The sequence below is a fragment of the Anoplophora glabripennis genome, unplaced genomic scaffold, assembly GCF_000390285.2.
Source record: "Anoplophora glabripennis isolate ALB-LARVAE unplaced genomic scaffold, Agla_2.0 scaffold482, whole genome shotgun sequence".
NCBI lineage: Eukaryota > Metazoa > Arthropoda > Insecta > Coleoptera > Cerambycidae > Anoplophora > Anoplophora glabripennis.
Window position 1 is genome coordinate 8,798 of NW_019416576.1, and position 22,690 is coordinate 31,487.

At 32.5% G+C, this 22,690-nt stretch overlaps 1 protein-coding gene across 3 annotated transcripts in view; it reads left to right on the top strand.

Moving 5' to 3' along the window:
* Positions 1 to 288: 288 nt before the first annotated feature.
* Positions 289 to 22,690, top strand: part of LOC108909792 (sialin-like) — a 29,205-nt gene continuing 6,803 nt past the window's right edge. For 2 of the 3 annotated variants that reach the window (XM_018714219.1, XM_018714221.1), the window contains exons 1-8: positions 289 to 417; positions 5,058 to 5,302; positions 10,295 to 10,519; positions 13,102 to 13,186; positions 15,273 to 15,439; positions 15,732 to 15,884; positions 15,937 to 16,069; positions 17,227 to 17,382. In XM_018714219.1, the coding sequence (XP_018569735.1) occupies positions 348 to 417; positions 5,058 to 5,302; positions 10,295 to 10,519; positions 13,102 to 13,186; positions 15,273 to 15,439; positions 15,732 to 15,884; positions 15,937 to 16,069; positions 17,227 to 17,382 (1,234 nt within the window). In that variant the 5' untranslated portion in view covers positions 289 to 347. Of the gene's footprint in view, positions 418 to 516; positions 589 to 5,057; positions 5,303 to 10,294; positions 10,520 to 13,101; positions 13,187 to 15,272; positions 15,440 to 15,731; positions 15,885 to 15,936; positions 16,070 to 17,226; positions 17,383 to 22,690 lie in introns of those variants that run through there. The other variant, XM_018714220.1, reaches the window with a different exon arrangement.

Genomic DNA, 22,690 nt, shown 5'->3' on the forward strand with positions numbered 1-22,690 from the left:
TCAGCTATTAACATTACCCCGCAGTCAATATTCCTCAACTTTTCTCTATAAATAATAAAATTTTTATATGTCTTTAATTGTCATGGAGCTTAATTAGAAAACAATCACAAAATATTTATGGTTAATATTCAGTTTACGTTACGAGTTAGTTTCTTGATACAATACACTAATTTAACATATCCTTCATCGTAGAGAACGACGATAGAGGAAAATGACCATCTATTCCCCAATTATTATATTAAGCTCATCTTAAATTGCCATTCACTGGTCGTTTGGTGTAGTAAAGAAGTGTACTTACTGTTAACTTGATGATGTGTTGCGGTGTTTTTTGATGGTTATTTTTAAATATGGCTCCTGGTCTATCTACACTTAAGAGAGGAAGTATACAAGTGCAACGCGTTGCAAAAGTAGTTAATGGTTAGTAAATTATTATCTATCATACTATTCTTAATAATAAAACGAAAACAGTTCTAAAGTATCGCTCTTAACAGTCAGATCTTTCTGTTACTAGTTTATACTTAGATCTATTCCTGGTTTTTTCGATCTTACTGAATTATTTAAAACTAATGGATGAACATAGAAAATGTAGTAAGTTTTTTACTAGACCTGTGTACTTATTTGTGATAAGAGCAATATCTAGTATTAAGTGTAGCAAAATATTCGAAATAGTGGCCAAAAAAATTAAATTTTTAATTAATTTTAGGTATTTTGTATATAAAAGTATTAAATTTCATTTAATGTTTTTGGTGTGATTTTAAAGTCAGTTTAATTGAAATCCAATCACAAACAATTATTTTTTACATAAATAATTTAAGTGAAATACAAATACATGAAATATTTAATAATTTAATAGTATGGAAACGGAATTTTTGCTGAATAACCTCATAGAAATTCTCAGAAATAATATAAGTATATTGGATAAGTTTGTAACAATTTAACTAATGATGTTGTGGGTAGCAAGTACTTCACGGAATATATGGCATATACAGGGTGTTAATAAACTTATGAAAAAATTTAAAGGGGTGAAAAAGTAGCAAAAATCTGTGTTAACTGATGTCACAAACTTGTATCGGATGTTTAAGGTCATAGAGAAAAAAGCTAATTAAAAATGTATTTAAATTGTTTTGGAACTGCTGAAATACATTATGTTTTATCGCGGCGAGTACTTACAAGAATTTCTGTAACACTTTTTACGAGTTTGTAGGTTTGTTATGAAGCCGGACTGTATTCGAAGTCAATTTGTTATACACTGTTGTAGTGATTGCTGTGCTGTTTTTCGAGAGTACATTTAATAGCCGTATTTCCAAGTTTTCTTTTGAAAATGACGCATTTATTTAGCAATCGAGAATATTATAATATGCTTATAATTTATGGCGAAGCAACCGAAAATGTCCACAGAACTTGTCAAGTGCATCGTGCAAGATATCCTGAACGATGTGCCCCCGCACCGGGAACATTTGTTGCTGTAGCGCAAAGAGTTTTGGACACCGGTGAAGTACAACCGCGTCGAAGTCGCGACGGTGGCCCAGGGCGGCCACTAAGAATCTTAAATGTCGAGGAGATGATGTTAGATCTCGTCGAAGAAGATCCGCATCGTAGCACCAGAAATATCGCACAGCAAGAAAATATTTCGCATCCTGTTGTGTGGCGGAGATTGTCTACGAGAAGCTCAGTTGTAGTCCATTTCATATTCAACGTGTTGAAGCGCTTACTCCAGAGGATTTTCCAGTACGTCGAGGTTTTTGCGAATGATTGCTTCAGGAACATGCAAGAAATGCTCAATTTATGTTATATGTTATAATGTTATAGATGAAGCATGTTTCAGTCGAAATGGTGTATGTAACGTCCTCAACACTCACCACTGGACTATCGAAAATCCATAAGAAATACGTCGCGGTACTTTTTAGCAACAGTTTTCAGTGAACATGTCGGCTAGTATCGTTAATGACACTTTAATAGGACCTTTTAAATTGCCTAGACGTTTAGACGGTGCTTCATATCTAGATTTTTTGCAAAATCGCTTGTTGGAGTTATTGGAAGACGTGCCATTAAATGTTCGGCAAAGTACCTATGTGGTTACTGCATGACGGAACCTCCGCTCACTTTTTTGGGAGAGTGTGCGACTTTCTAAACTTTACTTTTCCCGATCGTTGGATAGGTCGCGGCATCGGTGGGGATAAGTGAAAAGTGTTATGTATTCCATAAGTTCGTGACATCGACCAACGGCGACATCGTACTACCGAAGCTTGTAATACGATTCAAGAGAACGTGGCAATGCTGCAACGCATGCGAGCGAATTGGATACGTCGCGCTGAAGCTTGTGTGCAAGCAAATCGTGGATACATCGAACATCTTCTATGAAAATCAGCAGTTCTCAAAACTTGGCTCTTTGCAATGTAGAGGTAAGTCAGATCATAAAATTACATTTTACTCGAGGCAAATCCATGTAGTTACCTCAATTTGACATAACGGACATGTGGCAGTTCATTAACACCCTGTATTAATTTTAAATCATTTGTCGGTCGCCTCACTTACAGTATACTGATGAGAATTAATAAGTTTGAAACCGGTCTGTACCTGGTAACCAGCGTTACCAGATTTTTTTTTCGAGCAAAGCGGGATTTTGAAATCTTTTTATTAAAAAAGCGGGATTCTTTCGTCGAAAGTGGACATACTAAAAAAACGTATATAATCAATCGTTTTTAACTACTTGGCCTTTTTTGAGTTTCAAATTAAGTTTACATGATAGCCAAAATTGCCACAGAAAATGTCCCGAAAAAGGGGACTGATCCTGTCCATTTCATTTTGGGCTAAAAATCGAGACGTCCTGCTAAAATCAGGACGTCTGACAACGCTGCTGCTAACTCCTAATGAACGTTTCTAGCTGTTTATTAGATATTGTGGGTGTAATTCGATGCCATCCGTGCATCAGTTGTTTCCTAAAATTTTGTTAGTTAAAATGTTTATTCCGCATACCTTACTAGTCTTGCGTTCACAGCATCTGCAGATTAGTAGGTCACTTTGTGCCAGTAGACATAAAGTAGCAATGACATTTAAATATGACATATACTTTGTTGGTTATGTGTCATCAATATTTAAGGTTGTAACGAGTAGCGAGACCTAGTGTATTTTGTCATTCTTCGGTTTTGGTTTGTCAAGGTTTGGTTAGGAAAAGTAAATTTAATATTTTCAGTGGGTTTACTTAATTTTTACTTTATTGCTCATTTTACTACTTAATTATTATTAACTACATGTTTTTATTTATTAATAAGACATTTAAAGTTTGTTTATAATTTATAAAAACTACAAAAATTCTAGAAAATTTGTTGTTCGCATTGGAAATAGGCGTACCCTTATTATCAACTTTTTAAAGATGACTTCAACTTTTTATACATTGCAGAAATATTGTGTAAGATAATTTTGAGCAATTTTTTTTTAATAATCGGTTGCATACCTCGACTTATAACTATGTTCCCAAGTAATTAACGATCTAGTGTTAAATTTAAAAAGAAGTACCTATACAGGGTGATTTTGGTGATTACAAACTTGAGAGAATTTTTTATAGTAGGTAGAATATAATAGAATAGGTAATCATTTTCAATAATCAGACTCCTTGAATCGTTAAAGAGTAATAAAAATAAACGTTTCTAGTTTAATTGTAGTCAATCATCAGTTCTGGTATTTCATACTATCATTGTAATAAGTCAATAGGCATTAAAATAAAATTACCCTATTTGTAAAAAATATTCCTGAAATCAAGTTTTTGCGTCTCAGTTTTTGTACTCTTTAAATATCCTCTTCAAATTTCAAAATACACTGTATATTTTTCGAAGTTGTTTACAACTGAACTTTGAATGATCTTGTACTCTCGCTTTGTGACCATCTACAACGTATTTTGCTAAATTATACATCCCACCTAGTTAGTTTTTGAAAAAATGTTTGATGCAGAAGTTATTCGAAGTGCCAAAATTATGCATCAAATCAAACAAATGAACATCATAAAGGTATGAAAATAAATATAATTTAGGTTTTTCTAATGGAACCCTATACAGTGTAGGAAAGTACCGATGGTCTATCAGAAGTTACGTGAGAGCGATAAAGTAAGCCATAGAAATCCATGTGATAGACAAGGATGGCTATAATGAAGGCGTCTAATAGTCAACGCCCATTTCGCCCTTCCACAAATAAGAAGTGGTTCTTATTTGTGGAAGAGCGAAAGGGGCGGTGACTATGAGACGCCTTCATTATAGCCATCCTTCTCTATCGCAAGGATTTCTATGGCTTACTTTCTCGCTCTCACGTAACTTCAGATAAACCATCGGTACTTTCCTACCCTGTATATAAGGTATGTTTAAGTAGCTGGATAGAACATATTCTTAGGATTACAGTAATATAAGATTTATCTCTGATATCAAAGGAGGTATGACCAAAAGTGTCAGTGGCGGAATTACCACACAGCAAAAGGGTACTATGGGGCCGTGAGCTTCCTTATTAATATAGACAGTATGCAGATGAGTTAGATTATTCTTGACTAAAATAAAAATAATATATACAACTATTTTATAACATTTGTTGTCAAGTTAGTGAGTAATTTTTAAAGACATGACTTTATAGGTAATTTGGGATAGTTATTTGGCTAAACTATCCACAAGCAAAATTGCAAAAAAGCTCTCAAACTATTTAAGATGGAATTATGTTACTGTTAGGAGAACATGGATTGAGGGAGGTAGCATATCTTTGAGGTTAATATCTTTAACCTGTATCAAACTGAAATACACACACACGAAATGAGGCATATTATAAAAAAAACTTGAAAATTACTAGGTATTCAAGTAAAATGTGAGACACATTTTTTCTTTGACTGATTTAGTGCCCAAACCCAGTGGTGTTGAAATTCTAAGGTTCATATTGAAGCTATCTAGTCCTTCCGCCAGTACTTGAAACATTTTCGAACACTTTTTTGTAGCAACCATTTATTCTAAACTCAATTAACAGTGCATCTGGTTGATCTTTATGTATGTATTTTTCCACACCCTGTATTAAACTATATTTTTCAGATCAAATTGGATCCCGACAAGTGCTTGTTGTATTTGTTTTAACGGGGTTTGTTCTTTGCGGAGTTGTGGAACAAAGCGCATCCGTAGCTTTGAGGGCAAACAGTACGTCAACCTATTCAGCTGCTGAGTTTGCCGAGTACGTTGAAAATACCAGCTATATTACAAGATACTGTCAACCCCCTCAAAATGATACTGATAGTGGAAACGTGACGGTGCACGTTGTTCGGTCTATACCACACATTGAGGTATGAAACAAAAGTTTTTTTTTAATGTGTTCTTATATTTATAACTAATATTCTGCATGTTTTTTTTGTAAATTCTAGATTATCGATGTCAAACTAGGGTAGGTATCTTTTTGGTGTAATTTAAGATAATCTTTCTAGAAAATAATTTATCTCGAAACATTATAAGCAATTTTCTTTAAGAAAAATCCTCCATAGCCGCCTGCACCTCTGCCATAAAGAAGAAAAACTTAATTCTCCCTGATATAATTAAAATCTATTATACGGGGAGCTCGAATGTATGCTTTTAAAATTTTAAGAAGTTATATAAAAGTAATACGTTTCACAAGAGATGACTAATGAAAGCTTGACCATAGCAATATTACAATTCATGAGATTTCTGGTGCACGGAAATAAATCAATGCTTGCTGTTATTTCTAACAGTCGTTGTCGCTTTTTACAATTTGGTTTGAATTTTTGGTGAACTGATGTTGATTTAGGTATTACTATAAACTTGTTGCGAGTATTGCTTTTACTGTTTTGATAAACCTTTTTGGTAAGTAATAACAAACAATTTCGCATCCAGTAATTCACGTTATGATTTTAATTTATGGAAAAAATATCGGCTCTATGACTGAAGACTGTCCCAAATACATCCCAGACCTCGAAGATTTGTTTATATCATTATGAAAGCTGGTAATGAGCAGTTACAAGAATCGTAGGTGACAAACTGAGGAGTACTTCTCAACATTGTCGAAGAACAAGCAAGAACGACTAGCACTGAGCAAATTTCTCATGGACTATGTCACAGGAAAGTTCGGAAAATTTTACAGCAGAAAAAAAAGATCTATGCGATTTTTACCTGTGAGAATATATGGTATACAAAACAGTAATTCAGACGGTTGAAAAATTAACGTTAAAGAAGTATCGAATTCTCATCAGAAACAATTTACCATCAAGGAGCATCTTGTACCGAATTTTGGATACACCGACCACGATTCTCTGTTGACAAAAACGGGAATAATTTTGAACATTTATCGTAAGTTCAAAATTCCTCATTCACTCAGCACATGTAGAGAAACTAAGTTTACACCCCATTACTTAAAATTATTAAAATTAAAAATATCTCTATTTCATTTACGTTTGGCAGCAGCAAAAATCGATACATTTTCAGGACTACACAACTGAGGTTTCTTCTTGGTCATGTTCAGGAATGTAACACAGCTGTTGGATACTGGAGAAGAAAAATCAAAGTTATGAGCTTTTATATGCATATTAAATATTTAAAGCAAAAACTTTTATCAAGAATGCCTTTTTGTCGTATCTTGCAAAATAAGGTTGTTTACTCTTACGCAAAATAAAATTTTTGTGTTTTTGACCTACAACAAAATTGAAGTTCATTATGGTGATTCATATTTTCTAAACAAGCAAAAACTTTTATCAAAAATGCTTTTTTTTCGTAACTTTCACTTTTTGGTCCATCTGTCCTCTAGTAAATTCAATTCACGGACATACTGTATATACCATTCGCTTACTCCTACTACTATGTGAAATTAATTTAAAGTTGATCGAAATCCATTACATACATTTTTTTGCAGTATCTGAAACAATCTCTGTCATTCTGTACCTTAATGCTATTACGGTAATAGCTAAGAGAATTGTGTCTTTTAGGTAGAGCTTCTGTTGATCTTACGTAATTTGCATTAAGGTTTTAGCAGTTTTATTCTCACACTATTACATTTCAGTTAGTAAAAAAAGAACTAGGAAGTTACGCAAAGCACATATATAGACGTATTTTGTTACACTAACATACTCTATTCATTTTCAAAACTGAAAATATTCATTAAATTCATGTACGGATTTTACTATTGTCGAGAAAAGTAAGAAATATTTAGTTTAACTTTTAAATAGAAAAAAATTACTATAACACAAAAGATTTAAATGACAGCAAATTTTTCGTTTCGTTCCCTATAAGCTCCGATGATTTATAAAAATATTACTATTCTAATACCTTACTCTTAAGACATCATCAAACTTTTATTTTTTGCCATAAACGAGGATAATCCTTCCTTTTTTTGCAAATATATTTTTCGGTAAGGCTGACTAGCCATTGAATTTTTAAGTGTCATCCCTGATAAATATTTACTAAATATAGAACGACACAGAGTGTAAATAAATAAGTACCAAAAAATTCAGGAGGTGTTTCCTGTGGAAAAATAAGGTGAGTCTTTTATATAAAAATCTCATTTGAACATGCCCTGTGAAAATACAAATTCTTAAAGAGGGTGCTAAAAACAAGTTTTTAATTTTTTGTTCGTAATACCAAAAAAAGTATCAGAAATGAAATACTATCGAAAAGGCACTCGGTAAACAATTTGTCGATTTTCCAATGCGGTTGTAAGGGGTAGAAAAAGCCACTTAAGACTTCTTTCATACGTAACTTTTTTTCTTATTACTATCTACCATTATCAGATAACCCTGATTCATTCTAAAAAAAAAGATCACTTGTAATTTTTTCGTAAAATTATCGATTTCTGAAGAAAATAATTATTTAAAATCAATTACGTGATTGGTATAGGGTAGAAATTTGATCGAACTGTAATTTATCTAGTAGGCGGCTGTCTCGTTGACATTTTGCTATGTCAACAAAATGTATTTTTGATAATTATAATCTAAAACAGAAATGTTAATCTTAATTTTCAATTATACTTATACCCAACTGACCAATTTGACTCTGTTTATATAGGGTGTTGCAAAATGTTGTTCAGAGAATTCTAGAGCAGTTTCTACAATAAAAAATATGAAAAAATTCCTATAAACGTAGGTCAGCAAATGCTTCGTTTTCGAAATGGAGGGTGTCAAAAAAAATAAAAAAACATGTTTTTTATTGATAATTTCTAAATTTTTCATTGGAAATTTCTCCATAATGACAGCACATGTTATTTTTTTACTGACAGTCACCAACTATGTTTTTTTAGTAGGTAATGGTTTCATAGGTAGATTAGCATGATTTTTATAAATCTTCAATAGCTCGAAAGCCGCTCGCTAAATGACAATTGTGTAAGGGGGCCTTTTTGGCTCTAAAATAAATGAGGTTCCTAAAAATAAAGTAAAAACCAATAGAAAAACCAGTGGCGTACATTTTCTGGTCAAAAATCAATAGGTACGCCCTTGATGGGTCTGAAATGCAGCCGATTATACCAAATTACAACGTACGTATCATAAATGTATTGACTCAAATTTAAACGATTTCCAATGAAAAATTTAGAAATTATCAATAAAAACATATTTTTTAATTTTTTTTGTCACCCTCTATTTCTAAAACGAAGCATTTACGGACATACGTTTACAGGATTTTTTTTCGTATTTTTGGACGTAGAATATCCTAAAATTATCTGAACAACATTTTGCAACACCCCGTATATATAGCAAATAAAAATAATTTTCCTTATGAAAGAGAACTTTCATGAGAAAAAAAAATCAAAAGAAATTTACGAAATAAAAAACGAAATTAAGGATTGCCAATACTGGGAGTTGCAAAAGGATTCTACATACATGTATTTAGAAAATATTTTCTTATGTAATCAACAGTCATCTTTCACCATTTTCCTTTGGTGTATCGGACATACAGGCCCCACGTTAAGCGCCATGTCGTCTTTCGCCATCATTATGACGGCGATTACATCTAATATGGCAAGAACCGGCTTTTTCACCGAGCTCCTCGTGTGGCAAACGAGATTTTCGGAAGCTTGGGGACGCGGATATAGCACTGAGCGATTGTTCCCCATTGAAAGTAGGTAGGTAGGTAGGTAGGTAGGTAGATTCCTGGAAATGTGGTAAACGTTCTAATTTATTTCCCCTTTTTCCACTATTGGTACACCTTCGGGATGGCTCGGTTTTGGAGGGGTCCCTGGTTTTGAAAGTGAATTCCTGAAAAATTGGAAACTTCTGGGAGTTTGTATAGGCCTACTGTGAGTATGTATGGGTTTGGAAGCTTCTAGGAGTTTGCTGTATTCCTTGGGATCTTCAGTACAGGAATGGACAATGAATGGTTGGGGCTCAAGAACTGTCTAGGTCGGGAGCAGAGTACTCGCAAAAATTTCTAAAAATGTTTGACATTGTTTTGGACTATAAAAATTTTGGATTTATTGAAAATATGTTATTTACGGTATATGGATTTAATATGCAACGGGCTTTATAGGATGCAAATATTAATTTTGTGTCATACTACATTTAGTGGCCAGATATCCGTCCCTGGTTAGATGGATCCTATAAAGTCTGCCTTAATCCTCCTCCTAATAGACTCCTCTACATTTTGCTCAATATTTGGATTGTAATTGCCTACAACGGCTGATGGATTCTCCATTTGGATTTTCGTATTTTTCGGAGTTTTTATTTTCCGAAATTCAACTTTGCCGGTAATCTTCGGCGACTGATCTGCCGATAATATTGGCCTCCGAATGTGTCATTAGTTCTATCATCGGCGTTTGGTGCAACTGAGAGCTTCTTTGAGAACATTTGGAAACATAGTCGAAAATGTTACTTGGGTCCCTACTTTGGTATCGATTGGTCTTCGTACAGAGATTGGAGAGGGCTTCCGATTAGAAAGTTGATCGAAAATTTAAAATAACTGAGAATACGACAATACAAACAGCAATTTTCTTATTTTGCTTAAAATTTTAATTTTTCGTATAATATGAAGTTTGAAATATAGAATGTTAGTATCAAATTAAAATTTAATTTTAATAAATATGCAATATATTTTTTAATTATTTATTTCGTAAATTCCGTTCGAAACTTTTTGTCACGAAAGTTCCCCATGTGAGCTTTATTATTAAAGTATCGATTCAATTTTCAGCAGCCGCCGCTGAAACACTGGTTGCCTAGGGTATGATGTATGCTTGCATGCGCTAACCTCGAGAAGCATCTAGCAATACAGTTGCTATTTATAAAATGTATGCAATTGCGCGAATGGGAATTTATGGCAACACGTACGTACGTATGTACTTTTTTCAGATACCAATGACACGCACGGATGAAACGGAAGCTGTCCTGCGGCAAGCGTTTATGTGGGGCACGCTGGTATCGCCCTTAGCGGCTAGCAGGATAGCAGCAAGAGTAGGAGCTGAGAGGCTGTTTGGAGCCGGCGTTCTGGGCGCAGGAATCGTAGCTGTTATGGTTCCTGCTGCCTGGCTCACGGCCTGCCACGTTGGGATCAGATTTGTTCAGGGTATATTTATGGTAAAATAAATAATAATAATAAATAGTTAATTTGAGTGAATAATATTGAATACTATTTCATCATTTTGTTGATATTAGTATGTTCATTTGTACAGCAATTACGTACTACTTTGAAAAAAAAACAGAAATATTTTATAAAACGATTATTGCTTGTATGATTATTGAAAGTGGATGATTGTTTCCCATGATCTGAAAACAGTTTATGCTTATTCTAAGAGAACTAAACAAATCATATTATTTATGAGAAATTATTTTAACACTTGTTTCTTTTTCATTCTATTCGAATAAGATATCGGTTACAAAAGATTATATGAGTTGGGTAAACTAACCAAAAGTTTCCGAGATATGGAATACCCGGAAATTCAACGCCACTGAATATTTAACAAATTCGATTATTGCCTGTAACTTCTTGTTGTGTTTCGAAGACAAAAGATATCTTTTTATTAATATTTATTACGTTTTTTTAATTTTTATAACCACCAACCAACTCCACAAAATGTAAAATAACTAACCGTTTCTCAAAAAAGTTCATAGTTTTTAAGTAGAAATATAATTTTAAAGACAAACTACTAATGACAAGTTCGAATCAATGGGGCATTACATTTTTTTAGAAGTAACCAGGAGTATACCCCCGAAAAAGTTGCGGCAATTTTTATGATTATATTGGATTTAAAAGCGCAATATTTAGAAAAAAAAATCTTATGAGCTGTTTTTACAAAACTAGTAGTTCTAAACTTACATTAAGTTTAAAATGAAGTGTTTGGCAACATTAATGAAAGTTATAAATATAAAATTGATCGTATTTCGAATGAGGAGAATGAGATTTTTTCTCCTGGAAAAACCACATGAAGTTAGAAGTAGGTATTGAAAATATTTCAAAATATTCTGTGGGGTCGAATTTCTGGGTTTATTAGTGAAAGTTACTTTATAGGTTCTCAGCTACTATTACATGTATTTATATTTTCATTCAGTGGATTTTTTTACCTGAAATTAGATAAATCAATAGCCAACGTTTCGCTATTCTTTATTTATTTAGAAACAAGTATGTTACAAATCTAAATTACTGTATAATGTGCTTTGGAAAGTATGAGAAATATTGATTTTGGACGTATTTAATACGAGAAGGCAAAGAGTTTACCAGGTTAGGTACCAGGGTAGTTTGAAATGAACAATTTTGAAGTAAAAGATAAGGATTTTCTATAACTTCCAGCACTTAATTTTGGCATTTTAAATTCTTCTCGAAAAGATTCATAAGGAACATGACCTGGACTTCCGTTATGTTTTTTATAATAAGTAAATTTTATAAATTTATTTTGAAGCTTCTACACATAGCATGAGATTTTTCTATACAGGATTCCAGATTATAAACTGCATTATATTCTAACCGCATAAGTAAAAATATTTAATGGAATCGGTATTTTCAAATTCGTAAGTTATTTTTTTATAAACCCTACGATTGTCTAAGAATTATTTGCAACAGATTTGACTTAATTTCCAAAATAAAAATTTTTTGCTGAAAAGTAACAACGTGATCTTTTGTTATTATATTATTATTATAGCACTCTTTTATTCTTATTATACATATAGAACAATGCAGAAGACCAACTATAAATATTATTTATGTCCCTTTGCACTACGAAACAATCGTCACTGTTTTAACTGTTTTGAAAATCTTTAAATTATCTGTAAAGGATGAACAAATTTAAAAATTTTAACTTTAAAGTCGGCAAGAAGTTAAAGGCTTCTTTAAAGAAAGAAAATGTCAATTTTCTGTTTTTTTTTTTGTCGCTGCATAATATAAGTAAGTCTTAAGGCTGACGTTTTATAGACAAGAAATCGCATTTTACACTTCAACTTTAAAGGGTGAATCTTTGACTAATATTAAGATAAAAACTTCATATGAACAAGGGTCCGCAATGGCCTGGTCTTTGAGATACAGAACGTTCAAAAAATTTTTTTATTAATAACTTACTTATAAAAGTAGTTTAGTTTTAGCCTTGTAAATGATCTAAGTTTGTCACATCGCAATACAATCAATAAAATACACTTTTTCCCTTGTTTTTCAAGAACTCTTAATGATTCAACTTACAAAATTCCAACAAAGGTTTAACTTTAAACCCGTTTTTTACAAAACGACTGCTTTCAGCGATAAATACTTAGAGTATCTTTTGTACGTAAAATTAAATGGAGAATAGGTAGGTATGTTTAGTCAAAAATGACATACAGTGCAACACAAAAAATTTGTGGTTATTTAAATCCAGGTAAAACGCCATAGGTGGCACCCTCTAAAATTAAACAAAAAAACTAAGTAAATATTGAGTTTCTCATCACCAATACTTCCAGATTCCCGAATTTCGTCAAATTGCCATGTTATTGAACAAAAATATAATCAAAATACCAAACACAATTTTTTTTGGGTGCTCTATATCTCTAAAATCAAGCCGTTACAGACCCACCCTTTAAAGTTTGTTCAAGTACATAATAAAAACCCTGTATTTAGAGGAATTTACTACTCTGCCATTAAAACCAAAAATAATTAGAACTAGAGGAATAAATTAATTTAATTATGATTACATTTTAAGGGTGCTACTTGGCCAGCAGCGCATATGTTAGCAGTTACTTGGATTAAACACAAACATATTAGTGGATTTGTCTCACTGTATACAGGTAATTTCTAAACTGAATTAATCTTCAGAAAATCGATTAATATAGAGATGAAGTAACAGATTATATTTTCTTCTAAAAATCCTATCATATAAGTCAAACCATGTCCCTCGATATCAAGAATCTAGGTATGTGGAAGATGTACGGGTGGGGCATTTACCTTGAGAAAAAATAATATCTCGGTTGGACCCGATTATTTCAAAAAAAGTTGTTTCAGGCAAAAATTGTAGTGCATCGAGGGGGCCATTGGAAGGTCTATATTATGACTTCCGGTCTAGACAGGAAATGGTGATTTTAGGCCGGAAGTTGTTTTTTTAAAGGAAACACTCATTTCTTTACCAAGGATTTCTATTGAAAAACGAAAAAAATGCTTTTTGTTCTTATTATATTTTCGCTTTAACTCATACTTTGGCCATAAAAAAAACAAAAAAAACAAGAATATTGAGACAGCGGACTACCTTGTTGGGATCATTAAAAAAAATGTTTCATACAAAAGTTGTTGGGTGAACTATCTTGACATGACCAAATTGAGAAGCGAAGGGACTCCCCGAAAACAAGCACTCCAATGGTGAGAGGCGAGGGGACTCGCCGAAAACAAGCACCCCAAGGGGAATAAAAAACGTCCATGTCGTTATTTCTGGGCTAAAAGTAGTTAATAATTATTATACAGTTTTTTTACCTTAAAATGATCTTGATATCTGATTTTGTTCTTGAGGTTAAGTTGATATTTTATTGTAAAACTTCCAGCTCTTGTAATTTCCAAGGTTAAAAAAGAGTCCCATTTTAAAATTTTGAATTTAAATTTTCAAACGACCTTGAAATCAAGGTCAAGGTCATTTTCAAGGTCATGTCAAAATAGCCCCCTTTTCGCCCTACAACTTTTGTATGAAAATTTTTTTTAACAAAAGTTGAACAAGGTACCCCGTTGTCTCAAGATTCTTGTTTTTTTTTTGTTGTCTATGGCCATTTTTTGGCCAAAATATGAGTTAAATAAAAAAAATAATAAGAACAGAAAACTTTTTTCGTTTTTCTGTCTGAAACTTTTTTTGAAATATTCGAGTCCAAACGAGATACTATTTTGTCTCAAGATAAATGCCCTAGCCGGTTTGTATATTACTTATTACTTAAGATTCTTAAGAGATGATATTACGGGAAACAAATACTCTATCGTGGCGTGTAACCCCCACAGCTAGTATTGAATTATACCAGCATCATATAGTAAACAGCTAATAATTAAATGTTACGTCTCTATACTATTAATACATACATAAACCAGACATATTGAAATTGTTGAACAATGTAAGCTTCCTAGGAAAAATCTTGTATTCTTGTTGCTCTGACATCGTCCACTCAGAATTACTTTTTTCAATTGGACTCTTTACAATATTTAACAATTTCAATATGTCAAATATAGTATTTTTTCGTAGGTATTAATAATATATAGGCGTATAATTTCTAATTTTTATTTTATAATTATTAATTACAAGCTATTTACATCGCTTAAGAATCTTGTCTATGATGTTAGATATCTTTTGCATATTTATTTGATAGGATATTTAGCAAAATTTCTTAATTTATTTAAATTAGTTTAATACCTTTAATAAGTAAAAATAGGAGATGTATTTAAAAAAAATCATAATTTCCACCTTTTGAGATATCCAACAGTATACTTAATGTTTTAAATGGAAAGTGGCGACAGAATGTTCGATTGATTTAAAATTTTAAAATATTAAAAAATTTTAAAACCTATTGAGAACTTCTGGAATCGTACGGTAAATGAAAATTTATTTACTTTATGTATAGCGATTTGTGTAAAAAAAATCAGACGAACTATCGATGAAGTTAGCGGTTCCAAGAATGTTTCGTCATGTTATTATGGTACGTCAGTACCTACCTAGATATTAAAATTGCTCTCAAAAAATATTTCTGTCAATCAAGTTTTCACACCTCGTTTATTTATCCCTCTGATATCTTCTGTAGTTTATACACACAATTTAAGTTGCAAACATAAACGTTATTATTTCATTATATATTTTTTATTTTAGTGTATGTAACATTAATTTGTCTATTTTACTTACATACTTTCCAGCTGTGAATTTGGGATATGCAGTGGTTGGAATCTTGGGTACAATATTAGTTCGCAATTTAGGTAGAGATTGGTTAAGTTATGTCATATCCTTATCATCATTCTTGTGGTACTTTCTTTGGTGGAGATTTGTAGAAGAATCGTTACATCCAAATAGACCTAAGAGAGATGTAAGTTAATTTTCTTTTTTAGACATTTTAATAATGGGTAAAAAATACCTTTGATAATAATAAAAACATTACTCGACTATAATTTTATATTCTCATCGAATTTGTCCCTAATTTGTCACTTATTTTGCCTTAGGAATTTATTAGAACTGTAAAAAACACTATACTTAATCCATCATATTAACAGTATTACAGTTAGGCGATTAGCGATACGTACACCCACAAATAATCAAGATAATTTCAGAACAATGTGAAAATTAACATATGAACATTTTACCTACAAGATATATTTTAGGAACATCGACATTTGCCCTGGAGAAGGCTCCTGATGTCGAAACCAGCATGGGCTTGTGGAATTGCTGTCATAGGGAGCCAGTGGGCAGATGCTACTCTCATGTTGGGAGTAACAAAATATTTAAAATTAGTTTACGGATTTTCCATAGAATATGTAAGGGTTTATCTATACCTAAATGAAACGACTAATAATAATAATTTCCTAGGAAGATATACTACAATCTCTACCCCACATTGGTCACTTCTTTGCTGCCATTACATTTGGAATCGTTGTCGACCACGTAAGGGAGTCAGGCTTAATTTCAACTACAACCTCCAGAAAGTTCTTTGTTTATCTATGTAAGTTTAGCAGTATTCTACTAGAGCAAGAAAATATATTCAATTCTTCTTTTCACTAAATTTATACGAGGAGGATAAATTTCATAACTAATAAAATGAACAGTCTTTAAATGTATCCGTTATATTTTCTCTAATTGAATATTAAAAGCATTGTGAATAGGACTCCAAACAATCGATGCATATTCTAGTTTGCAACGCAGAAATGACATAATATATTTAGAATCTTTACGTTCTGAAAGTCTTTAGAATTACGCAAAATAATGTCCAAATTTTTAAAAGCAGGTGTGGTTGCTAAACTAATATGTTCGTCATATGATACCTAATCTAATATCAAATTTAACACCAAGCATATTGCGTAACTCTAGAAATGTCACCAATTTTATAAGCAAAATCTATAGTAGTTTTGCATTGATTGTGGGATATAATTTTCATTTGCTTATATTCAGATGTTGACTATTATTTGAACCACCAACTATACTATAATACAATACTCGTATCTTAAAATCTAGTACAATCAGTAGGATTTCCAAGAACAGCTTAGGGTCATCCGCTTAGATTAATTGACATCGAGGCGTTCAATTAATTTATTAATAAAAATAACAAACAGGAGTGGCCTCAGAATTGAGCCTTGCGTAACCCCTGAAGAGTGACGAAATTTATAGAATTGAAAGCCACGACACTGTACAAACTGGTAACTATCACTAAAATAAGGTGTTGGAATGGTGATATTAATTTTTTAACATAAAAATAGTTTATTGTGTAAAATTATTTCAAAGATTTTAGAGAAATTATAATCCACAACCTAAAAAGCCATTTGATCATGGCCTTTTGACTGTAGACTGTAAACTTAATTTCTACAAATAAACCTCAGTTCGCTATATAGAATCATTAGAACCCTCGTTTAAACCTTCATTCAAGAATATTTAGAAAATATTGTAATATTATAGATTGGTTATGCAGATCAATATTTGTACTCAACATCGGTGCCGTTGTGAGTCTTCAATACCAGTAAGGAATCGTCAAGTAAAGACACTTTAAATTATTATTTTAAAACTACACTTTAACATAGATAACACTGATTGTTAAGGCATTCTATCGCTCTCCACATTATAAACATTTGACAGTGACAGAAATGTATAACATATTCTTCATTTCAGCACACTTTCCCCCTGCCGCTCTTATGTTCGTCTTGGGATATACTGGTTGTGATCCAGCAGCCCCAGCTGCTTTGTACACAGCAGCCTTGGCAATGACGGGGGCTACTCCAGCAGGAGCCTTCGCTAGCGCTGCAGATATTGCTCCCAATTTTGCAGGTACAAGTTTCCATTGCATACGGTTATAAAAAACTGTTCGTAGATAAAGAAGATATTTAAAATCTCAATAGTAATAAATATATTAATACAAATGGGTAGGTATTAATAACGTAACATTTCTATACCTGCGTTACTTCATTCATATTGAATAGATCTAGACCAGGGATGCACAGAATTATAGGGAACAGGGGCCACTCGGGAAAAATATAAGCCAAGGACGGGCCACTACAAACAATATTTATTAACACAAAATTTTTTATTTTTAAATAGTATGAAATACAATGATAAAAATAAAATAACCTTCAAAAATGTTTGTTGTAATAATTATGTAATCATTACAATGTAATATTTCATGTTTTATTATTTTGATGCATGACATTGCATTGAACTAACAAGTTTTTTTATATTTGGCTCCACATTACTTGTAGCCACACGTATAATTGCTTCCAAATTTTCATTTGCCAGACGGTTTCGGTTTTTCGTTTTGTTAAGTTTCATCACTGAAAACGTTTGTTCACAAATATACGTCGATCCAAATAAGCTTGCGCATTTCAATGCATTTATTCGCAACTCTTTATAAGCGTTTTTATCAACGCAACGGTAGAAGTTGAGTAAATTACCTTCATTAAATTTGTTTCTTAAATTATCATCATTTTGCATGTCTATTAATTCCAGCTGCATTAATTCCGGCGCATTTTCGGGTGAAATGTTGAAAGGATTGCTGAAAATGTCCAATAGCGGTTTAACTTTTTTGAAGTCTACAAAACGATTTTCAAAAGCTTGTATCAAAATATCAATTTTTTCAACATGAGCGAAATTGACGTCAGTTTTATTGAACTTCTCCATAATTTTTTTGTAGTTCGGAAAATGGCCGTAATTGGCTGAATTGATTTGTGTCCTGAAAAGACTCAATTTGCATTGAAAGGACGAAACATGAGAGTATAGCTGCGAAATCAATTGATCTTTGCCTTGGAGTCGCGTATTTAAGACATTCAAGTGATTTGTGATGTCTACAAGAAACGCTAAGTCACACAGCCAATCAGGGTTGTCGAGTTCGGGGACGTCGTTTTTCTTTTCCGCCAGAAATAGTTGGATTTCTTCAATCAAGTTAAGAAATCGCTGTAGTGTCAACCCACGACTTAGCCACCTTACTTCAGTGTAAAACAGGAGATCACCATATTCGCTTTCAATATCCTCGAGAAATTGTTTGAATTGTCGGTGATTGAGACCTCGTGATTTTATAAAGTTTACGGTAGGTACTACAACTTTCATAACATTTTCAAATCCCAATAATTTTGAACAGAGGGCCTCTTGATGTATAATACAATGAAACTGCATTAATTCCTTGGTATTTATGTTTTTAGTTTGTAAATATGTTTTTAACAGAGTTACTATCCCAGATGTACTTCCAACCATTGAAGGTGCTCCGTCAGTTGTAATTCCAGATATTTTCGTTAAATCCAAATCCATTATAGAACATTTTTCTAGAAGAGCTTTGAGCATGTCACTTCCCCTGGTTTGACTTGTCAAAGAACTCATACCAATCAGTTCTTCACTCACTTCAAAATTTTGCGTTACACCTCGTAAAAATATTAATAGTTGAGCAGTTGAACTTATATCTGTAGATTCGTCGAGCGCTATAGAAAAATACTCAAAACTTCTCGATTTCGTAGCTAATTGCTCTTCTATATTATCTGCTAATGCGGTAATTCTTCTTTGAACAGTCATCCGATTTAACTGAATTTTTTCAAACTTCTTTACATTTTCCGGACAAATTTTTTTTGCGGCGATATCCAAACATTGCTTAACAAACTCACCATCTTTAAAAGGCCGACAAGTTTTCGCTATTATTCGAGATATTTCAAAGCTAACTTCAGTGGCTGTTTCAGCATCTTGAATTGGTTTTGTAAACATAGATTGCTGGCCTATTAGTTCCCGTTGTAAAGTGGAAATTCTTTGCGTTCGATTTTCGCCAGTTAATTTGGTAAAAGTTGGATGCTGGGTTTCATAGTGCCTTTTCACATTATATTCCTTCGGAATAGAAACACTACTCTTGCATATTAAACAGACAATTTTGTTATGCGATGAAATAAAAAAGTATTTTTCGGTCCAAATATCATGAAACTGTCGATTTTCATCTTCAACCTTACGACTACGTTTCTTACTGGGGCCTGGTTTATCCATATCAAAATTAATATTATATGTTACAGTCGGTAAAAGCCAAGTTCGAACGACGAAATATTTACTCGTCACAGATTACAGTTCTCAAACAGTATAACGTTCGCTTATCCGTAGTCAAAACTTAACTGCCCCGGTAGCCGGCGATGCGTCGTATTTATACGAGTTACCAAACATCGAGAACCATCCACTTTGTTCGGGGATCGACGTGTTTCGCGAATCTGTAATCTAGTTGATGCGACAGATTTCTAGTCTCGTAATAATATGCTTGGACCGGAGCGCGGCGAGTAGAATACTTTTAAAATTCGTTGGCGGGCCGCATAAACATCGACAGTGGGCCGCATGCGGCCCGCGGGCCGCGGTATGTGCATCCGTGATCTAGACACTAGTAATAAGTGATTCTCATGATACTGATAACGATAAAGATACTGATGTGTACTTTAAGAAAAAGGATTCTACAGATATACAGTATACTTTCAAATATTTTGCACCCCGTCTACATCTGTTATGGTTGAAGATAAATTTAAATTAAATATTGAAAAATTGTACATCGTTAAGAAAACCAACCTTCATTTTTTAAACGGATCACCCCGTATTAGTTATTTATTAACTGAGGAAGCAAAAATATTTTTTAAATTTTGATATTTTTGTGATATGTCTCAGCTATGCAAAATTCTAGGGCTTCAGAATAATTTATTACATTTTTTTACATAAGACATATTTTTCCTGTCTGTCCTGTGACATTTAATAATAAATAGATCTACAGGGTGATCCATTAACGGTATCGAGCGGCTGTATATAAGGAACTAGACGTGCTACGATTATGGGGTAAAAAATCTATTAAGAAATACGACCAAAAGAACTTGATTTAAAATATTTTCAAGTTTGTAACTTCACAGCTAGGGGGCGTAACTGCTAGTGTTACAAAAAATTGTCGTTTTTTCGAAATTTCGCTTATATAACCTAAGTTGAAAATACATTTTTTAGATACAATGTTAAACCTTTCACAACTTTTGTTTGAACTTTTTTTTGTTATTACCATAGCGACGTCAGTATGAAGGACGCTATCTTGAAATTTTTAAATTGTCATAACTTCTAAATGCCTTAATCGATTTCAATAAACGATAGCTCATTTCAAAGCACTATTAATAAAATTTATTTTTGTGATATAGGAATAAAAATATTATTTTCCTGCGCAACGGTAGACGACGCTAATGAGAAAAGTTTTGTAATTGTCTCCGTTACTAAAAAAATTAAATGAAACGATATAGGTTTTTTTTCATGGCTTGATAGTCCATTCATTATGGAAAACAAATACACAAACCGGAGGTCGATATCTTTTTCGTTTTCAAGTTATTGCTATAACAGTGAAGTGCTAGCACATCCTCCTTTATTTAGTTCTCTAAATAACATTGATATAATCCAAGCCTAAATTAAATTGTAAAACTATACCAATCTTGTTTTTAAAAAGAATTATTGCTTTATTTTGAAATTTTTTTGATAACTGCAATATTTCATATTTTTATTAATTCCAAACATCTAGTAGTTATAAAGATTATTGTTTCCATAACGAAGGAGGCTTTGCCGTATGAAAATTATGTCAAACGATATGTGACAGCTCTTGCTACGTGCAAAATTAGTGTCATTCGTATGAAAAGTACTTGGGTTCCATATGAAATCCCCAGGTCTCTAACTAATTCCCTTGGACTTATTTGGGGATTTACATGGACACAAGCCAACAAATTAATAATATTATCTTCCGTACTTGCATGGCGATATCTTCTTACAGAATGTAGTAGCGTCTGGATAAACGCTGAAATACTTCTCTGGAGCGTATTCTACGAAGGTATCGCGACATCTTCTTACATAATGTAGTGGCGTCTGGATAAACGCTGAAATACTTCTCTGGAGCATATTCTACGAGAGTATCGCAAAGCGTATTCTCTTGAAGCTGTAACGGCATTTTTCAAATATTGAAAATAAACGGCCAACATATCATACGCTTCCACATTCATAAAAGGCATTTTCCTTGTTCACAAATACTTTTCCAACACAAATAACACTAATTTTGCACGTAGCAAGAGCTGTCACTTTTCGTTTGGCATAATTTTTCAGTTGTCTATTTTCATAGGGCATAGCCTGCCTCGTTGTGGAAACAATAATATTTGTAACTACTCAAATATTTGGAATTAATAAAAAAACGAAACATTGCAGTTATCAAAAAAAAATTCAAAATAAAGCAATAATTCTTTTTAAGGACAAGATTGGTATAGTCTTATAATTTAATTTTGGCTTGTATTATGTCAATGTTATTTAGAGAACTAATAAAAGGAGGATGTTCTAGCACAACCTCACCGTTTTAGCAATAACTTGAAAACGAAAAAAGATATAGACCTCCGGTTTGTGTATTTGTTTTCCATAATGAATGTTCTATTAAGCCATGATAAAAAACCTATATCGTTGCATTTAATTTTTTTAGTAAACGGAGACAATTACAAAACTTTTCTCATTAACGTCGTCTACCGTTGCGCAGGAAAATAATATTTTTATTCCTATGTCATAAAAATAAATTTTGTTAATAGTTCTTTAAAATGGGCCATCGTTTATTGAAATCGATTAAAGCATTTAGAAGTTATGACAATTTAAAAATTTCAAGATAGCGTCCTTCATACTGCCGTCGCTATGGTATTAACATAAAAAAAGTTCAAACAAAAGTTGTGAAGGGTTTAACAGTGTATCTAAAAAATGTATTTTCAAATTAGGTTATATAAGCGAAATTTCGAAAAACCGACAATTTTCTGTAACACTATAGCAATTGCGCCCCCTAACGGTGAAGTTACAAACTTGAAAATATTTTTAATCAATTTCGTTTGGTCGTATTTGTTAATATATTTTTTACCCCATAATCGTAGCACGTCTAGTTTTCTATATACAGCCGCTCGATACCGTTAATGGATCACTCTGTATAATATCGCAAATTAGAACAAAACAATATTTTTAATGATTCGCGTAATTAAATTTGATAATAGTACTACAATATAAGCTTATAATAACTTTAATTAAATTATACTGACATATCAATTCAGGTGTCTCTGTTTGGGAGATACTGAAAACTATTACTCCACAAAAT